This window comes from Melopsittacus undulatus, chromosome 4 (genome assembly GCF_012275295.1).
Source record: "Melopsittacus undulatus isolate bMelUnd1 chromosome 4, bMelUnd1.mat.Z, whole genome shotgun sequence".
NCBI lineage: Eukaryota > Metazoa > Chordata > Aves > Psittaciformes > Psittaculidae > Melopsittacus > Melopsittacus undulatus.
Genome location: NC_047530.1, coordinates 2,088,541 through 2,107,828, shown reverse-complemented (window position 1 = coordinate 2,107,828; position 19,288 = coordinate 2,088,541). Strand labels below are relative to the sequence as shown.

Sequence of the window (19,288 nt, the reverse complement as noted above, 5' to 3'; positions counted from 1 at the left end):
TATCATTCCCTACACTTTTCCCAGCTCCTTGCTGTGTTTCCAGCCCTATAATGGGGCAGTGCCCACCCTGCAGCAGAGAGAACACCCGGTGTTCCCCCCCCATCACCATGAAGTTTGGGTGCCATACAATCATAGAACCATAGAACAGTTGGGTTGGAAATGACCTTAAGATCATCCAGTTCCAACCCCCCTGTCATGGGCAGGGACACCTCACACTAAACCATATCACCCAAGGCTCTGTCCAACCTCATCTTGAACACTGCCAGGGATGGAGCATTCACCACCTCCCTGGGCAACCCATTCCAGTGCCTCAGCACCCTCACAGTAAAGAATTTCCTCCTTAGATCCAGTCTAAACCTCTGCTGTTTGAGTTTCAACCCATTACCCCTTGTGCTATCACTACAGTCCCTAATGAACAGTCCCTCACCAGCATCCCTGTAGGCCCCTTCAGATACTGGAAACTGCTCTGAGCACTCCATGCAGCTTCTCTTCTCCAGGCTGAACAGCCCCAACTTTCTCAGCCTGTCTCCATACAGGAGCTGCTCCAGCCCCTGATCATCCTCGTGGCCTCCTCTGGACTTGCTCCAACAGTTCCATGTCCTTTTTACATTGAGGACACCAGAACTGCACACAATGCTCCAGGTGAGGTCTGACAGAGCAGAGCAGAGGCAGGATCACCTCCTTCACCTGCTGGTCACACTCCTTTGGATCAGTGTGATGTGTCCGTGCCCACGGCAGGGATCGGAACTGGATGATCCCAAGATCCTTTCCAACCCAAACCCTTTCGTGGTTCTATCCCCAATTGCCGGCTGCGGGACTCGAACTCGCGGCCCCCTAAGTCCTCCAAGACCATAGAGAGCCCGGCAGGAGCGGACAAGGAGGAGGGCGGCGGTTTCCATGGCGATGGAAGATGGCGCCCAGGGGTGAGTGTGGGGCCGGGACCGGAGGGCTCCGGAGGGCCCCGGTGCTCGTAGCGGCCGGAGCCGGCCCCGTTCCCCGCTGCCCGGTGCCGTGTGCCCGCAGGCCGGCAGCGCTCCTCGGCCCCGCTGCAGGTGCTGCTGTTCCTCAACGGCTGGTACAGTGCGACCTACTTCCTGCTGGAGGCCTTCGTCTTCGTCTACAAGGGTGAGACCCCCCAACCGGCTCCGGTACTCCCGGTGCCTGCCCCCCCCACCCTCCAAACCGTCTCCGGTACCCACGGTGCCCCACCCCCAACCGGCTCCGGTACCCCCGGTGCCTGCCCCCCCCCCCCCCCACGGCTCCGGTACCCCCGGTGCCTGTCGTCCCCCCCCCAAACCGGCTCCGGTACCCCCGGTACCTGCCCCCCCCCCACCCCACCGGCTCCGGTACCTCCGGTGCCTCCCCCCCCCCAAACCTGCTCCGGTACCCCCGCTGCCTGCCCCCACCCCAAACCGGCTCCGGTACCCCCCGTGCCCCCCCCCCCCCCCCCCCCACCGGCTCCGGTACCCCCGCTGCCTGCCCCCCCCCAACGGTACCCCAGGTGTCTGCCCCCCCCCCCCCCCCCCCAACCGGCTCCAGTACCCCCGGTGCCCCCCCGGTGTCTGCCCCCCCCCCACCGGCTCCGGTACCCCCGGTGCCCCCCCCGGTGCCCCCCCCGGATGCAGCCGTGGCTGTGCCCGCAGTGCTGCTGCTGCCCTATCCGGTCACCAACCTGGTGCTGGACGTGCTGCTGCTCTGCATGTACCTGGGGACCGAGGCCACGAGAATCTGCTTCGGTGAGAGATGGGAGGGATTGGGATGAGGGATGGGATAAGGGATACAGGGATGGGAGAAGGGATGTGGGATGGGACAGGGGATGAGGGATGGGACAGGGGATGAGGGATGGGACAGGGATGCAGGGATGGGACAGGGGATGAGGGATGGGACAGGGGATGAGGGATGGGACAAGGGATGCAGGGATGGGACAGGGGATGCAGGGATGGGACAGGGCATGAGGGGTGGGACATGGGATGCAGGGATGGGACAAAGGGAGGAGGGATGGGACAGGGGATGCAGGGATGGGACAGGGGATGAAGGGATAGGACAGGGGATGCAGGGATGGGACAGGGGATGAGGGGTGGGACATGGGATGCGGGATGGGACAGGGGATGCAGGGATGGGACAGGGCATGAGGGGTGGGACATGGGATGCAGGGATGGGACAAAGGGAATGGCTTGAACCTGCCCAAGAGAGGGGAGACTGAGCTGAGCTCTGAGGCAGAAGCTGTTCCCTGGGAGGGTGCTGAGGCGCTGGCACAGGGTGCCCAGAGAAGCTGTGGCTGCCCCATCCCTGGCAGTGCTCAAGGCCAGGTTGGACACAGGGGCTTGGAGCAGCTGCTCCAGTGGAAGGGGTTGGGCTTGGAGCAGCTTTAAGCTCCTTCATCCCACCCCATTCCATGGCTCCAAGTCCTACTGACACCCCATGGGACCCACAACCACCCCCCCCATCACCACCCCAGGCTCCAAGGGCAACCTGTGCCAGCGGAAGGTTCCCCTCTGCATCAGCCTGGCCCTGACAGTGCCAGCGGCAGTCATGGCAGTGTATTACCTGCTGCTGCAGACCTATGCCCTGCGCCTCGAAGCCATCCTCAACGCCATCCTCCTCCTCTTCTACGCCCTGGAGCTGCTGCTGGGCATCCTGGCACTCATCTCCTTCTCCAGGTATCCCTTCCAGGCCATTCCATATGGAATTCCGGGCTTCCAAGCCCCTTTGGCACTCACACATCCCTGTTCTTGCTTCCCTTCTCTGCAGCACGGATTCATACTGAGGCCCTGTGCCAAAGGACGGGCTGCAGGAGGCACTGGGTGCTCAGCACCCTCAGTTGGGTGTCTGTCCATCAGCCCCCCCCCGCTGCCCCCCAGGATGAGCACAGCAGCTCCAGGTACAGAGAATTCCTATTTTTTTGCTACCTTCTCACAAGAATTCCCTATTTTCCAATAAATGGTTATTTTTACCTGGTGCCTGAGCACTTGGGTCCCCCCCATCACCCCCAGCCCCATCCCAGCCCTTTGGGCTTCCAGCTCTGAGCCTGCTTGGAGAGGCAGAATGAGCCCATCAGTCCCCAGCCACCACTTCCCACTCACCACAGCAGATTTAAAGTGCTCCAAACCCCTTTATGGCTTCCATCACCTCCCAGGCAGTGCAAGGTCCTATACCTGGGTCAGGGCAATGCCAGGCACTGATGTAGGGTGGGTGAAGTGATGCAGAGCAGCTTGAGGACCACTTGGGGGTGTTGGGGGATGAGGAAGTGAACAGGAGTGGGGTTCAGTGTGTGCTTGAGCCCAGAAAGCAACCGTATCCTGGGCTGCATCCAAAGGAGTGTGACCAGCAGGTCAAAGGAGGTGATCCTGCCCCTCTGCTCTGCTCTGTCAGACCTCACCTGGAGCATTGTGTGCAGTTCTGGTGTCCTCAGCATAAAAAGGACATGGAACTGTTGGAACAAGTCCTGAGGAGGCCACGAGGATGCTCAGGGGCTGGAGCAGCTCCTGGATGGAGACAGGCTGGGAATACTGGGGGTGCTCAGCCTGGAGAAGGCTCCATGGAGAGCTCATAGCAGCTTGCAGTGTCTGAAGGGGGATACAGGGATGCTGGAGAGGGACTCTGCATCAGGGACTGTAGGGATAGGACAAGGGGGATGGATTCAGACTGAAACAGGGGGGATCCAGATTGGATGTAAGGAAGGAATCCTTCACTAGGAGGGTGCTGAGGCGCTGGCACAGGGTGCCCAGAGAAGCTGTGGCTGCCCCATCCCTGGCAGTGCTCAAGGCCAGGTTGGACACAGGGGCTTGGAGCAGCTGCTCCAGTGGAAGGTATTGGGATTGGAACTGGATGATCTTTAGGTCCTTTCCACCCCACCCCATTCCCTGCTTCCACAACAGACCCCAAGGGAAGAGCCCTCCAGCCCCATGTAAAAGATTGACAACGTCAGCCAAGTTTATTCCACAATTTCCAACCTATCAGAAAAGAAAAGGACAAACCCCAAACCTCTGTCTCTGGAGTCCCTGTGAGCTCTGCTGCCTCATAGGGGCTCTGCTGCCTCATAGGGGCTCTGCTGCCTCATAGGGGCTCTGCTGCCTCATAGGGGCTCTGCTGCCTCATAGGGGCCTCGCTCTGCCCTCACCTTCCTGGTGTCCCCCCCATCCCTCCCTCCACTATAGGGGAAGAAACCTACAAATGGGGCATTAAGTAGAAAACCAAAAGCATCCGGAAGCCTCCTGGTACCTCCCTTAATGGTGGGGGGGGGGTGTTTTTTAGGCTGTTTTGGGGTCATTTCAATGTAAAAAGACCTCCAGAGCCCCGGCCCTTCTTGGGTGCTTCCCTTGGGAGCCCCACACAGCCTGGAGAGAGGGGCAGCCCCCTTGGGTATAGGGAACATCCCCCCCTGCCCCATTGAAGGGTGGTTGGGGGGATAAGGGAGGGTGCACATCCTGGGGGGGGGGGGTCGCATCCTGCCCTGCTGCCTCCTCTTCCTCTAAAACAAGGAAGGTGCTGCAGGAGAGCCCTGGAATGTGGGGCAGAGGGAAGGGGTGACCCCAGGCTCTGCTCCAGCCCCCCCATCCCAGCCCTCCTAGGCTGAGCAGGGAGGATAAGGGGGGAAAGGAGCAGCATGGGGGCCTGTGCTGGCAATGGGGACACGGACACCCCCATAGGATGTGGGGCAGGAGGCTGGGGAGCCCCTGGTACCGCTTCCAGCAACCCCAAGCATGGAGTGGGATCCGTGCACCCCGGGAAGGATCCATCCCCTTCCCAGCACAGCCTCCCTCCATGGAAGGAAAAGCACCATTTCTCTTTGGGTCCGAGTGTCCGTGGAGCAGAGCAGGCTGAGCCGGATGCTGCCATTCCCTCTGGGAAGCAGCAGGGAGCAGGGGCTCCGGCCCCAAGGCCACGAGGTGTCGGTGGGAGGCCTGGCTGTCGGGATGCTCCACAGCTTTCCTGGGGTGTCCGGATGGAGCTGGGATGGGGTGGGAGGCTGGAGCAGCCTCCTGGGTGAGGGGAGAGATCCGAGTCCATTAAAAACCACTTCCTGCCAGATTCCTGTGGGGAAGAGGAGCAGAGGGGTCAGAGGAAGGCTTGGGATGGTCAATGAGGACAACGGGAATGGCTTCATCCTGCTCCTGACTGAGAGCTGCTCCAATGGAAGGGGTTGGAGCTGGAGCAGCTTTAAGCTCCCTGCATCCCAACCCATTCCATGTGGATCCCAGCACCTCGGGAACCCCCCTCACCTCTCTCAGTGGTGCCGGTCCCGCTCTCTGTCCCTGTCCCGATGCCGCTCGTGCTCCCGGTTCCGATCCTGGAAGTAGTCCTCGTGCCTGTCCTCGCTGTGGAGCACATCCCGGTGCCGCCGGCTGCTGTCCCGGGACCGGCTGGGAGAGCGTTCCCGGGATCGGTGCCGCTTCCTGGGAACACAGGGAAGGGAAGGACTTGTGATGCTCTGGGGTCCTCTGCATCAGGACATGGAGCTGCTGGTGCCAGGCCAGAGGCCATGAGGATGCTCAGGGGCTGGAGCAGCTCCTGGATGGAGCCAGGCTGGGAATACTGGGGCTGTGGAGCCTGGAGAAGAGAAGCTGCGTGGAGAGCTCAGAGCAGCTTCCAGTGTGTCTGATGGGGATACAAGGATGCTGAGAGGGGCTCTGCATTGGGGATGGGAGTGATAAGACATGGGGTGATGGGTTCAGACTGAAACAGGGGATCCAGATTGGATGTAAGGAAGGAATTCTTCACTATGAGGATGCTAAGGGGCTGCAGGGAAGCTGGAGAGGGGCTTGGGACAAGGGATGTAGGGACAGGCCAAGGGGAATGGCTTGAACCTGCCCAAGAGAGGGGAGACTGAGCTGAGCTCTGAGGCAGAAGCTGTTCCCTGTGAGGGTGCTGAGGCGCTGGCACAGGGTGCCCAGAGAAGCTGTGGCTGCCCCATCCCTGGCAGTGCTCAAGGCCAGGTTGGACACAGGGGCTTGGAGCAGCTGCTCCATGGGAAGCGGTTGGGGTTGGAGCTGGAGGAGCTTTAAGCTCCCTTCATCCCACCCCATTCCACGACCCCACAATGGGCCACAACGAATCCAAGCCCAGGGCACCTCCCATCCTGGTGGCACCTGGAGGAGCTGCCGCTGGCGCCGGTGCTGTAGGACTTGGCCTCGATGCCATGCAGGCAATCCTTGAGGGACGAGAGGAGGACCCGGCACCGCTCATCACCGGCCACACGCGACTGCTTGATGACAGCAATGGCCGTCAGGAGGGTCTCTATGGCATCGCTGTAGTCACCTGGGGGGGGGGGAAAGAGTGAGGTTATGGGGTGGGCAAAGCCACCATGGGGTAAGGTTTGGGGGGGGAACCTATAGGGACATGGTCACCGGTACCTGCGCTGGCGCCGGACACTGCCTTGGATATGGCGCTGCTGGAGATGGCCCTGTTCCTGTTCATGATCTCCTCAAACTCCCCTTCACTCACTGGGGCGGGTGGGGGGCCCAGCTCTCGGCTGCACAAGAGACAAGGGGGGGGCTCAGCAAATCCCCCCCCCCCCATCCCCATTGCACCCCATAGAACCCCCCCTTCATCCTCCTCACCTGCTGTGGTTGTAGGGAGCCATGGCCTTGCCATAGGTGTCCGGTGGAGGACCCAGCGCCGCGTTGGGGGGGGGGAAGAAGGCAGGGTTGAGGTGTAGGGCAGGGGGCACAGCCCCCGGGGGGGGCACCGCGAGGTGTGGGGGCAGTCGAGGCGGGGGGGGCATGAGATGCTGGTAGTGGATGCCGGGGGGGGGCGGGGGGACACCGAAGCCAGAGGACAAGGGGGGGGGCGGTGGCATCGGTGGAGGGGGCAGCCCCATAAGGGGCAGGGCGGTTGGGGGGCGGTTGAAGAAGGGGAGGACCGAAGGGGGTTTATCCGGGCGGGCTGCGGGCAGAGCGTTCTCTGTTGGGGTGGCTCTGCCATCCACGGAGTCCACGGAATCCCGGGAATGGGCCCTGGGAGGCACACCTGGAAATGGGATGGGAAAGAGCTGTGAGCAACAGGCAGAGCATGTGTGGGTCCTGGAGGGCTCCTCCTCTTCCTCCCCACCCCATAGGGACCGGTGCAAGGAGCATCCTCTCCCTCAGCCCTGGGAGAGGGGCCCAGAGCAAGATCCGGCCGCAGCCACACGTAGCCTCCACTTCCATGTGCCTCCAAGGTGGGAGCAGCTCCCGGTGCCATTGAGCAAAGGGGGTTCCAAGGCCAGAAGCCAAAAGCCCCAAGAGAAGGGTCCCCAGCAGAGAGGTCACTGGGGCCCTGAAGAGATGGAACAGCCCATGGAGAGATCCAGAAAGGAACATGGGGGGACAGAACCCATGTCTGAGAGCAATGGGGCTGCTGGAGGAAGGAGAACGTGGGGTTGAGGACCAGGAACCTCTGCTGTGTCCCAAAGAGGCTGTGAGGATGAGGCTGCTGTTGGGTCCCTATGGGGGAGCCACTGCTCCCCCCACCAGGCTCTGCTGCCCATCAAGCCAAGCACTGTGGAGGCTTCATGGGAGCGAGGCCGTGCCATGGCGAGGCCCATGGGGCCAGGCTGGAACACTGGGGCCTGGTGGGCACCCAGTGCTGCCATGGAGCTCCATGGAGCTGAAGGAAGGAAGCTGCAACCGTGCCAGGGTGCTTAGGAAGAAATAGGTTCTCCTTGTGTGCAATAGGATCTACAGGGAGCAGAGCTGGCCAAGACCTCCTCCTGCCCAAAGAGTCCCTGTGGGTCCAGCAGAGCCCCCCAGCACCGGGGCTGGGGCGTCACATCGCTGCGGGGTGAGGCGAGGACCACCTATTGCCATTGTAGAAAGCCCCACGGCCGGGCCCCAGCTGGAATCCTGTGTCCAGTGATGGGCACCTTACCTCCGCAGGGATGGACAAGGTCTGGAGGAGATCCAGAGGAAGAGCTACTACTAGATATGGAGGGTCTTAGCTATGTTGATAGGCTGAAGAGCTTAAGCCCATTCAGTTTGGAGAGGAGGAGGAGGAGGCTACGAGGGATCTTCGCAGTGTGGGAGCACCTAAAAAGGGGATCATAAAGACTCGGGTCAGGATCTAAGCAGACTCAGCAGCAACAGGAAACAACCCCCAGAGGCTCCTGGCACTGTTCCCCCCCCTCCTGACCATGAAGGTGTTGGTGGGCTCAGGCTGACAGCGCTGCAGTGTGGAGACCCCCCCCAACCTCCCACCTCATGCCTGTGCCCCACACTCACGTTTGCGAGCCTGGGCCTCGAACTGGGACAGGTTCTGTCGGGTGGCCAACCTCACCTCCACCTTGTCCCCGTTGAGCATCTTGCCAGGCAGCAGCTCCAGCAGCTTGTGCACTGAGTTCTCAGAGGCAACCACCACCTCTGCGTACCTGTGGGGAAGGCCAAACTGGGGCTGAGTGCTTCTGTGTGTCCCACATCCCTCCTCCTCCTTATCCCGGTGGGAAAAGCATCGTCTGCCCCATTCACCGCAATGGATGTGGGGCTGAGGACCTGGATCCCCCCCCCCTCTCCTCGTTGTGCCCCAGTTCTCACCCTTTGGACTGGCCATTGGCTCGGTTCTCGGCGAACTTCAGCTCCACCACATCATAGACACCAACAGAGCGGATGGTTTGGATCAGCTGCTGGTCAGTTGTCCACTGAGGGGAGGGAGAGATGCTGGGGTCAGCTCTTGTCACCCCATAGTGTCTGTGTGTGTGTCCCCCCAGCTAAGCCAGGTGCAGGACACCCTCAGAGCCCTGTGTGGGGTTTACAATCAACCTCCAGCCTGATACAGGCTCTGGGCACCAGAGGTCTGGATAACACACAGCATTCCAGAGCTGCCATCAAGGAGAAGGGGCCTCATCCATACAGCCCCAAGAAGAGCCTGAAGGCACCATCCTCCTGCTTAGGCTGGATCCCAAGCCCCACAGAGCTGCTCCCAAACTCAAACCACCCCATTGAGGACCCACACCTCCAAAGAGCCCCTTGGTGTGTGTATGTGTGTGGGGTCTGAACCTCCCCATCCCCATCCCCACTACAAGACACCCAAACTGGACCCCCCCATACCCCCAGTGCACTCACCCAGGAGAAGCTGCCCACGTAGACAGCAGCCCTCTTGTTGCGCAGCCCACTGTAGGTGTATAGGATGGCCGGGGCCTTGCTGTGGGGCTTGGGGGACGGCTCCTGACGGATCTCGGGGGGGGGTTCGGAGCTGCGGCTCTCGGGGGGCTGGGAGCTGACAGCCAGGACATCATCGTACAGGTCCATCTGGTCTGCACTGCTGAACTCTGAGTCCTGTGGGGGGAGAAAGTCTGTGTGTGCCCAGTGCTGGTCCTGCTCAGCACCTTCCTATAGAGCAGGACGGTCCAAGCCCCTGTGTCCAACTTGGCCTTGAGCACTGCCAGGGATGGGGCAGCCACAGCTTCTCTGGGCACCCTGTGCCAGCGCCTCAGCACCCTCCCAGGGAACAGCTTCTGCCTCAGAGCTCAGCTCAGTCTCCCCTCTCTTGGGCAGGTTCAAGCCATTCCCCTTGGCCTGTCCCTACATCCCTTGTCCCAAGCCCCTCTCCTGCTTTCCTGCAGCCCCTTTAGGCACTGGAGCTGCTCTGGGGTCTCCCCTTCAGGAGCCTTCTCTTGTCCAGGCTGCCCCAGCCCAGCTCTCTCAGCCTGGCTCCTATGGGAGCAGCTCCATGGCCTCCTCTGGCCTCACTCCAGCAGCTCCGGTCCAGCCCAGCCAAACATTACCACAAGCCCCACAACAAGGGGATCAACACCTCCTGTCCCCAGCAATGGGGTTACTGGTACCCCAAAGATGGGGTGATGGGCTCTGCTTTGTGATGCTGGCATAACCCTGGAGCACTTTTAACATGGAAAGAGGTGGAGAATGGAGGAACACCCCATGCAGCAGAACCATGAAGCTTTGCATTGCTTTTCCTCCCCTAAACTACAACCCTTTTGCTTTCCCACCCGCTGAGCCCCAGCAGAGCTCATTCAAGCAGAGAACTCTATCAGCCTGTGCTGAGCAATGAGACAAGACCCAACTCACTCCTTTGGGAGCTACCAGGAAGGAATTCACCTTTCCTAAGGACCAGCAAGAGATCCATGATGCAGCCCTCAATGCACGAGCCTCTTGCCCCATGGCAGGTGCATCCAACCCAGCCTCAAACCCTCTCTGCCCCATAGAGCCCCACAGTGAGCGCTCTGAGGGCCACCAGCACCGTGTGCACACACAGATGCACCGAGCTGGGAACTCCAACATCCTGGCTCTGCCTCCCGATCCCACATTCCCACTCTGTTCCAGGCTATATTTAATGCGGGTGCTGTGTTTACTACAGGGCTCCAGACGAACGGGTTCAGTGTGTGCTGAGCATCCTTGCGTGCTGCACGTTACTACAGCAGGGTCTGTGGGTCCTGGGTAAGCAGAGGAGCACTGAGGATTTGCTCCCACATCTGTAATGCCAGGGATCCAAGGGCAGTTTGGGGAGTATTATCCCTGCAAAGGGCATGAGGAGGTTAAATTGCCTGTGCTGTGATGCTCAGGGAATGGTACAGCTAAAACAGGGGGTGAAGGGAGGGAGGTGCTCAGCCAAAAGCACTTAGGTCATGGAAACACAAAGATAAAACCATTTTGATGGAATCTCAGCCTGGGTTGGGATGAAGGGAACTTAAACCCCATCCAGCTCCAGCCCCAACCCCTTCCCATGGAGCAGCTGCTCCAAGCCCCTGTGTCCAACCTGGCCTTGAGCACTGCCAGGGATGGGGCAGCCACAGCTCCTCTGGGCACCCTGTGCCAGCACCTCAGCACCCTCCCAGGGAACAGCTTCTGCCTCAGAGCTCAGCTCAGTCTCCCCTCTCTTGGGCAGGTTCAAGCCATTCCCCTTGGCCTGTCCCTACAGGCCCTTGTCCCAAGCCCCTCTCCAGCTTTCCTGCAGCCCCTTTAGGCACTGGAGCTGCTCTGGGGTCTCCCCTTCAGGAGCCTTCTCCTGCCCCACCAACACTCTCATCCTGTCCATCTTCCCCCCAAGCCCCTTCTCAGCATGAACACCCATTTCCAAGGCAGATGTAACGTTCCCATCCAGCTCTTTGAGCTGCAGAGCTGATAAACAGGTCACAAGAACTCCAACAGGGAGCTGTGTTTTCCTACTCCCCAACCCAGATCTGCTGTTTGCTTAATCCCCCTCACACACTCCTACCCCTACTCCAAGAGCTTTGGACACGGCCCAAGGTTGGAAGATTCCTGCCTGGAAGTTGCAGAAAGTTGAGACCAAAAGCAGAGGGAGGCAGAGAATTCCTCAGCTGTGCTCCTATGGGGATGCTGCAGCTTGGGAGAGTTTAGGGTTCTGCTGGGATCTCTGTAAATGCTCCCCTTTAATCATGGAAGCAACCAGGTTGGGAAAGCCCTTCAAGCTCATCCAGTCCAACCATTCCCAGCCCTGCCAAGGCCACCCCTGCCCCATGGCACTGAGGCTTTATCTATAGGGTGTGTGAGCACTTGCAGGGCCGGTGCCTGCAGCCCTGCCCTGGGCAGCCTGTTCCAATGGCTGAGCACCCTCTGGGGCAGGAATTGTTCCTCAGCTCCATCTAAACCTGCCCTGGTGCAGCTTGAGGCTGTTTCCTCTTGTCCCATCCCTTGTTCCTTGGGAGCAGAGCTCAGCCCCTCCTGGCTCCATCCTCCTGCAGGCACTTGTAGGGAGCCATCAGGTCCCCCCTGAGCCTTCTCTTCTCCATCTGAACCCCGCAGCTCCCTCAGCCCTTCCCCATCTCTTGTGCTCCAGGCCCTGCTCCAGCTCCATTGCCCTTCTCTGGCCCCATCCAGCCCCTCAAGGTCTCTCTTGCAGTGAGGGGCCCAGAGCTGAGCACAGGATTGGAGCTGCAGCCTCCCCAGTGCCCAGCACAGGGGCCCGATCCCTGCCCTGTTCCTGCACTGGTGCTGGTGCAGGCCAGGATGCTGGGGGCTCCTTGGCTGCCTGGGCTCCGGCTGCTCCTGCTCGGCTCCATCAGCTCCTTTGCCATGAGCAGCTTCCCAAGCCTGGAGCGTTCCAGCACTGAGCCCTGGTGGAGCTCCCATGGATCCAGCCTGGACACATCCCTCTGCAGAGCCTCCCAACCTGCAAAGTGGCCAAGTGTGGCCTCCATCCCCTCATCCAGACTATCAATGAGGACACCAAACACGAGCCCTTGGGGGGCACCCCCAGTGCCCAAGCGGATGTGACCCCGCTCAGCACCACTCTCTGGGCTCTGCCATACAGCCAGTGCTTTACCCAGCACAGAACCCATGCAGCCAGTGCTTTACCCAGCACAGACCCATGCAGCCAGTGCTTTACCCAGCACAGACCCCATGCAGCCAGTGCTTTACCCAGCACAGAACCCATGCAGCCAGTGCTTTACCCAGCACAGAACCCATGCAGCCAGTGCTTTACCCAGCACAGAACCCATGCAGCCAGTGCTTTACCCAGCACAGACCCATGCAGCCAGTGCTTTACCCAGCACAGACCCCATGCAGCCAGGCAGTTTCTCCAGGAGAACACTGCAGGACACAGTGTCCAGGCTGTGCTGAGAGCCAAAGAGCCAATGCCCACAGCCTGATGGTGCTGAAGAACCCAAAGCCCATCCTGCTGCTCTCTGCCCTTGGCATCACATCAGGCTTGCAGAGCATCAGTGCTGGGAAGCTCCTTCCATCCCTAACACCTTCACTGCTGCCATAAAGCCCAGCTCAGCACACACACACCCTGTGAGGTCCCCTGAGGCTGAATCCGAGCACCATCAGCAGCATTCCCATGTTGTTCCATGGGATGTGGAACCACACCAGCATCCCTGCTGTGTGTGCCCCAGGGCAACCACTGCACCTTCCCATTGCACTTTGATCCCATGGATGAACTCCGGTTCCTTCCTGCTGTGGCACAACCTGAGGTGCTCAAGGATCACCTCCAGCTCCAAGAAGCCACCATCTACTTGGGGGAGTCTCCAATGCTCCAGCCCCTCCAGGTAAAGCTTTCCCTGCTGTGCAGCTGGGATTGCTCCATCCTCCTCCCAGTGCTGCTCCTCTTCACTCCTAAAGATCCCGGAGGCTTGACCAGCACCAGAGCAAATGCATCCGAGACCTCTCAGCATTCCAGTAAACATTCCCATGTCAACTGAGGCCACTGCTTCCATCACCATTCCCACTCCGGAGGAGCTTCATGGGAAACCCTACCTGCAGGCACAGGCAGGACCTGCCCATCTCTACAGAGCATCCATGGAGCAGCAGCACAGCTCTCCCATTAAATCCTTTCACCTGTAATCCCGCAGCTATTCCCTCTGCTCCCAAATCCAGATGGGATTGGGTACCCCCAGGCATGCCCATTTCCTAATGCTTTTCAAAGCAAACTACATAAACCCATTCAAACTGAGGTTATTCCTAAACCAGAGCACTCCCATTTGGTCCCAGCCCCATCACTAGATAGCTTCACGCACAGAGAACTGGGATTATTCCAGGGATTATTGAGGAATGATGCAGTATTTGGGAGTCAGAGAGCATCCAGGCAAGAATTCACTTTACAAGCCACCCTCCTAGTGAGGATCCCATAGTTTGGCAGTGTCACATCCAGCTCAGAGCAGAGCCCTCTCTGCTCCCAGGGCCTTAACACTGCTTCCATCATCCTGCTTTTCCCAACACAGCAGGAATAATTCCTTGGAACAACAGATTCCTCACCCTCAGCTCCTCTCCAGCCCTCCAGGAGCTCCCAGGGATTCCCTTCCTCCCTCCAGTTCATTCCCACTTCCCTCCTTGGCTGCTCCACAGCAGTTTCTAACCTCCAAGTATCCATATCCATGTTTGCTCTCCCGCATCCCTGAATCCCCCCAAATCTCCTTTCCCAACAGTCCCTCACTCTCCTTCTCCATCACTCCTAACCAACATTCCCAGGAAACCCCAAGGTGGGAGAAGGTGGCACCTGGGCAGGTCCCTTCCCTGCACCATTCCCTGGCAGAGCCTCTTCCCATTGGGATTTCTCACTTCTCCAAACGGGCTCATGCTCCATCCCCCTCTTTCCATCCTTCCTCAGCACTTCCCTGGCAAAGGATCCCATACAGACCCTGCCTCCCCCTCCCAAACACTGGGTGCCAGGGGAACGTGTCCCTGTCCATAGCAGGGGGTTGGAACTGGAGGAGCTTTAAGCTAACCTAACCTAACCCTAACCCTAGCTTTAAGCTAACCTAACCCTAACCCTAGCTTTAAGCTAACTTAACTCTAACCCTAACCCTAACCTAACCCTAACCCTAGCTTTAAGCTAACCTAACCCTAACCCTAGCTTTAAGCTAACTTAACTCTAACCCTAACCCTAACCTAACCCTAACCCTAGCTTTAAGCTAACCTAACCCTAACCTAACCCTAGCTTTAAGCTAACCTAACCCTAACCTAACCCTAACCCTAGCTTTAAGCTAACCTAACCCTAACCCTAACCCTCCATCCCAAGCCACTTTGTGTGAAACCCACCAGGATTTAGGACCATTCCTGGTGGATTCTCCCCATAGGAACTCCTTGATGCTGGACTACCCCTTCCCGGTCGCATCTTCTGCCTCAGCTCAAGGTGTTCCCAGCACCCAATGGGTCCATCCATAGGAAGCGATCCCATGTAAGGAGCTGGATGCTGCTGCTTCCAGTGCTTTTCCCATTGGGAATAGGGATGTGCGTCCTCTCACCTGGTTGAACTCCTCATCAGCGTAGATATCAATCAGATCCACCCCCTCCGACATCCTTCCAGAGGCAGGAGCAGCGCAGGAGCCCGGGATGGGACCGGGAGGTCGGGATGAGCACTGCGGGGGGGGGGGGGAACCCATCAGCGACCCCCTTTGTACCCCCCCTTTTCCCTATGGGATCGGGGTCCCCCCATTCCCTACAGCATCCCTTGAACGGGACAAACCCACCTCGATCTCCTCGAGCACCGGGAGGTCGGGATGAGCACTGCTGGGGGGGGGGGAACCCATCAGCGACCCCCTTTGTACCCCCCCTTTCCCTATGGGATCAGGGTCCCCCCATTCCCTACAGCATCCCTTGAACGGGACAAACCCACCTCGATCCCCGGGGGGGGGGACACACGTGGCCCCGTTACCCCCAACCCCCCCCACAAAAGGGGGCGACACCCACCGGGTCCCCCCCCCCCCCATCCCGTCTCTATGGTACCTCCCACCCCTCCTCACACACTGAGGCCTCCCTCACACCACCGGGGCCGACACCGCCATAACGGGCGGGTGGAACCGGAGGGGGGGGGACTAAAGGAGGGGGGGGGGGAGGGGAAACCGGTTCCGTTCCCCCCCCCCCCCCCCCCCCCTCCCCCATCCCGGTCCGGTTCATGCCCCTCCCCCCTCCCGTTTCCGCCCGCAGGCCCCGAGCGCGCGCGCCCAACGCGCTCACCGCCACCGCCAGCGCCGCCGCGACACGCCCCGCCCCTTCCGGTTCTGGACACGCCTCCTTCCGCCGCCCCCCTCCCCTGCTGGGTCCTCCACCGCTACCGGGGGTTATAGAGTTGGTCCTCCCGCTCGGGTAGAGCGGCCCTGTGGAGACATGGCGGCCGGCAGGGTGAGGGGAGGGGGTAAAGGGAGGCCTGTGGGGTGTGGGGGGGATCGGGGGGTCAGGGTTATATGGGGCTGGGGATAGCGGGGGGGGGGTATAAATGGGGCTGAGGGTCCTGTGTTTGGGGTGTGTGTGTTATATGGAGAGGTCTATGGGTGGTTGGGGGGTGTGAGAGTCTGGGGAGGTTCTGTAGGGGATGGGGGGGGAGGGTCTGGGGAGGTTATATGGAAGGTTATATGTAGGGTTATATGTGGGGTTATATGGAAGGTTATATGTAGGGTTATATATGGGGTTATATGGAGGGTTATATGGAAGGTTATATATGGGGTTATATGGAGGGTTATATGGAAGGTTCTATGTGGGGTTATAGGGAGTTTTGTATGTGTGTATGTGGGGTTGTATGAAAGATTATATGTGGGGTTATATGGAGGATTATATGTGGGGTTATATGTGAGGTTATAGGGAGGGTTATATGTGGGGTTATATGGAAGGTTATATGTAGGGTTATATATGGGGTTATATGGAGGGTTATATGGAAGGTTATATATGGGGTTATATGGAGAGTTATATGGAAGGTTCTATGTGGGGTTATAGGGAGTTTTGTATGTGTGTATGTGGGGTTGTATGAAAGATTATATGTGGGGTTATATGGAGGATTATATGTGGGGTTATATGTGAGGTTATAGGGAGGGTTATATGTGGGGTTATATGAAGGGTTATATGGAAGGTTATATGTGAGGTTATATGGGGGGTTATATGTGGGGTTATATGTGAGGTTATATGGGGGGTTATATGGAAGGTTACATGTGGGGTTATATGGAGGATTATATGGAAGGTTATATGTGGGGTTATATGGAAGGTTATATGTGGGGTTATATGGAGGTTTATATGGAGGGTTATCTGTGGGGTTATATGGAGGGTCTGGCGGTTTCTGTGTGGGGTTATATGGTTGGTTGGGTGGGGGGCAAAAGGGTTTGGGGGCTTATATGGGGGATCAAGGACTGCAGGATCTGGGGGGGTGATGCAGGAGCTTGGGGGGGCAGGAGGGTCTGCGGGGCTATGGATGGTCTGGGCCACAGCATTTGGGGGGTTGGTGGAGCAGCAGGGTCTCAGGGGTTATATTGGGGTTTAGGGGGGGCAGCAGGGTCTACGGGGTTATATTGGGGTTTAGGGGGGGCAGCAGGGTCTATGGGGTTCTAGATGGGGGTCAGGGGCAGTATATAGGGGGTTATATGGGGGGTAAGGGTTTAGGGACAACAGGGTACGGGGGGGGTTGGGACCAGCAGGGTTGGGGGGGACTGGAGGCAGCATTTGGGGAGTTTATATGGGGGAGGTAAGGGAGTCTGGGGTGTCCTAGATGGAGGCTTCGAGGTCAGCAGTGTCTGGGAGGGGTTCAATGGAGGTCGGGGGGGGAAGAGGGGCTTTATAAGGTGGGATGGAGCAGGAGGGGCTGGGAGGGGTTATATGAGGGCATCGAGGGCAGTATCTGGGGGTTATATGGGGGATTGGGGGGGCAGGAGGTTACAGATGGGGGGTCAGGGGCAGCATTTAGGGCATTATATGGAGGGTTGGGGGGTAAGAGTGTCTGGGAGGGTTATATAGGGGGTCTGAAGGAAAGTATGTAGGATGGGGGTGATTATATGGGAGATGGGGGGGGCAAGAGGTTCTGAAGGGTTATAAATGGGGGACTGGGGACAGCGGAGTCTGGGGAATTACATGGGAGGTGATGGGAGCAGCAGGATCGGGGGGGGTATGGGATGGGGGTCGTAGCCAGCAGTGCTTTGTGGGGTCTGTGTGTGCCAGGCCTGACGTCCCCTGCCCCATCCCTGTCCCTCTCACAGCTCTGCTCCCTGCCCATGGGGGCTCTGTGCCGCCGGAGCCTGGCCCCAGGGCTGCTGCAGCGCGGCTACAGAGGGGATTCACCATCGGAATCCGGGAAGGATGTACTGGAGATCCCATTGCCCCCATGGCAGGAGCGTCCGGATGAGCCTCTGGAGACCAAGAGGGCCCGGCTGCTGTATGAGAGCCGCAAGAGGGGGATGCTGGAGAACTGCATCCTGCTCAGGTGAGTGGTGGGTGCTGGTCCTGCATCCCTGCTCCTTGTGTCTGTGTCCCCATACTCTGCCCTGACAGTTTGTGCCCTGCACACAGGGCTGGGATGGGAGAACATCAGCCCTGGAGAGCTAAGGGGGCAAAGCTGCTTGAGGTGAGCTCCATGAAGGCTTTTAGGTAACATTGACACTGATTGAGGCTGCAGCTCCAATCCTGTGCTCAGCTCTGGGCCCCTCACCCTAAGAGGGGCTGGATGGGGCCAAAGAAGGGCAATGGAGCTGGAGCAGGGCCTGGAGCACAAGAGATGGGGAAGGGCTGAGGGAGCTGCAGGGTTCAGATGGAGAAGAGAAGGCTCAGGGGGGACCTGATGGCTCCATACGAGTGACTGAGAGGAGGATGGAGCCAGGAGGGGCTGGGCTCTGCTCCCAAGGAACAAGGGATGGGACAAGAGGAAACGGCCTCGAGCTGCACCAGGGCAGGTTTAGATGGAGCTGAGGAACAATTCCTGCCCCAGAGGGTGCTCAGGCATTGGAACAGGCTGCCCAGGGCAGGGCTGCAGGCACCGGCCCTGCAAGTGCTCACACACCCCATAGACACGGCCTCAGTGCCATGGGTCGGTGCTAGGGAATGGTTGGACTGGATGATCCTAAAGGTCTTTTCCAACCCAACTGATTCCAGGATTCCATGAAGAGCCCTGAGCATTGTAGGAAGGTGTTTGGTGGGGAGCTCAGTGCGCAGCTGGAATCCAACCTCAGGAGATGTGATATGGCTTGGAGGATGGCTGCTGACCTGTGGGACAAATCACTGCAAGAGCTTTGCTCTGGTCCATGCTGGATGCAGTGACCAGTGCTGCAGGACAGGATGGGGCAGAGCCAGAGGCATGTAAGGGACCTCCTGGCTGATGTTTGAGCCAAAATCCTTTGGGAAGGATGTATGTAATCCTTTGGGAAGGATGTATGTAATCCTTTGGGAAGGATGTGTGTAATCCTTTGGGAAGGATGTATGTAATCCTTTGGGAAGGATGTGTGTAATCCTTTGGGAGGGATGTATGTAATCCTTTGGGAAGGATGTATGCAATCCTTTGGGATGTACAGACAAGGCACAGCCAGCTGTGCTTTGGGACTTGAGGAGTGTTTAATGGAGATGAGGTCCTTTGGCCCAGCTCCTTCATGTCTTCTGGCACCGTGTTGGGTGCTGGCTGCCAACTTGGCTCTTCTTCCAGTCATCCCAATGCATCCTCACCCCTCCTCTCTGCAGCCTCTTTGCAAAGGAGAACCTGCACCACATGAGTGAGCACCAGCTCAACCTCTACGACCGCCTCATCAACGAGCCCAGTAACGACTGGGACATCTACTACTGGGCCACAGGTAGGGATCAGCTCCCCCCTGCCCTGCCCTGCCCATCCCATCGCGGGTGGGAGGAGTGTGGGTGCCTGGGGACAGGACACAGCCCTTCCTTTACTGCCCTTTCCTCTCTGTACCCCAGAAGCAAAGCCCACCCCAGCAGAGTTTGAGAGCGAGGTGATGGCCAAGCTGCGGGACTTCGCCAAGAACAAGAACAGGGAGCAGAGGCTGCGGCAGCCGGACCTGGAGTACCTCTTTGAGCCCCCCCATTCACAACAGTGATGCTGCTGCCCCCCCTGGGGCCCTCATCCTCCTCCTCTTCCTCCTCCAGCAGCTGCTTCGGACTCTCAGCTCATGCTGAATAAAGCCATGGCTGCTCCCACTGCACTG

At 59.0% G+C, this 19,288-nt stretch overlaps 3 protein-coding genes across 7 annotated transcripts; 2 read left to right on the top strand and 1 right to left on the bottom strand.

Moving 5' to 3' along the window:
- The first annotated feature begins 870 nt into the window (after positions 1 to 870).
- TMEM216 (transmembrane protein 216) lies at positions 871 to 2,953 on the top strand. Its single transcript, XM_034061589.1, has 5 exons — positions 871 to 923; positions 1,024 to 1,125; positions 1,644 to 1,736; positions 2,459 to 2,660; positions 2,752 to 2,953. Exons 1-5 carry the CDS (start codon positions 911 to 913, stop codon positions 2,765 to 2,767), a joined length of 426 nt encoding a protein of 141 aa, XP_033917480.1. The 5' UTR covers positions 871 to 910; the 3' UTR covers positions 2,768 to 2,953.
- A 1,287-nt stretch (positions 2,954 to 4,240) lies between these two features.
- CPSF7 (cleavage and polyadenylation specific factor 7) lies at positions 4,241 to 15,380 on the bottom strand. 5 transcript variants are annotated; one of them, XM_034061519.1, is made up of 10 exons: positions 15,345 to 15,380; positions 14,633 to 14,746; positions 9,036 to 9,248; positions 8,508 to 8,611; positions 8,199 to 8,344; positions 6,561 to 6,969; positions 6,354 to 6,472; positions 6,072 to 6,258; positions 5,223 to 5,396; positions 4,241 to 5,034 (listed from the first exon to the last, which is right to left on the bottom strand). In XM_034061519.1, exons 2-9 carry the CDS (start codon positions 14,684 to 14,686, stop codon positions 5,228 to 5,230), a joined length of 1,401 nt encoding a protein of 466 aa, XP_033917410.1. In that variant the 5' UTR covers positions 14,687 to 14,746; positions 15,345 to 15,380; the 3' UTR covers positions 4,241 to 5,034; positions 5,223 to 5,227. The 5 variants fall into 5 exon arrangements, with proteins under 5 accessions (XP_033917410.1, XP_033917412.1, XP_033917413.1 ...); XM_034061521.1 differs by having other exon boundaries at positions 4,241 to 5,036; positions 5,227 to 5,396; XM_034061522.1 differs by having other exon boundaries at positions 6,090 to 6,258.
- A 1,880-nt stretch (positions 15,381 to 17,260) lies between these two features.
- On the top strand, positions 17,261 to 19,285 carry SDHAF2 (succinate dehydrogenase complex assembly factor 2). Its single transcript, XM_034062289.1, has 3 exons — positions 17,261 to 17,568; positions 18,813 to 18,922; positions 19,041 to 19,285. The coding sequence occupies exons 1-3, from the start codon at positions 17,261 to 17,263 to the stop codon at positions 19,178 to 19,180; spliced, it is 558 nt and encodes a 185-aa protein (XP_033918180.1). The 3' UTR covers positions 19,181 to 19,285.
- Positions 19,286 to 19,288: the final 3 nt, after the last annotated feature.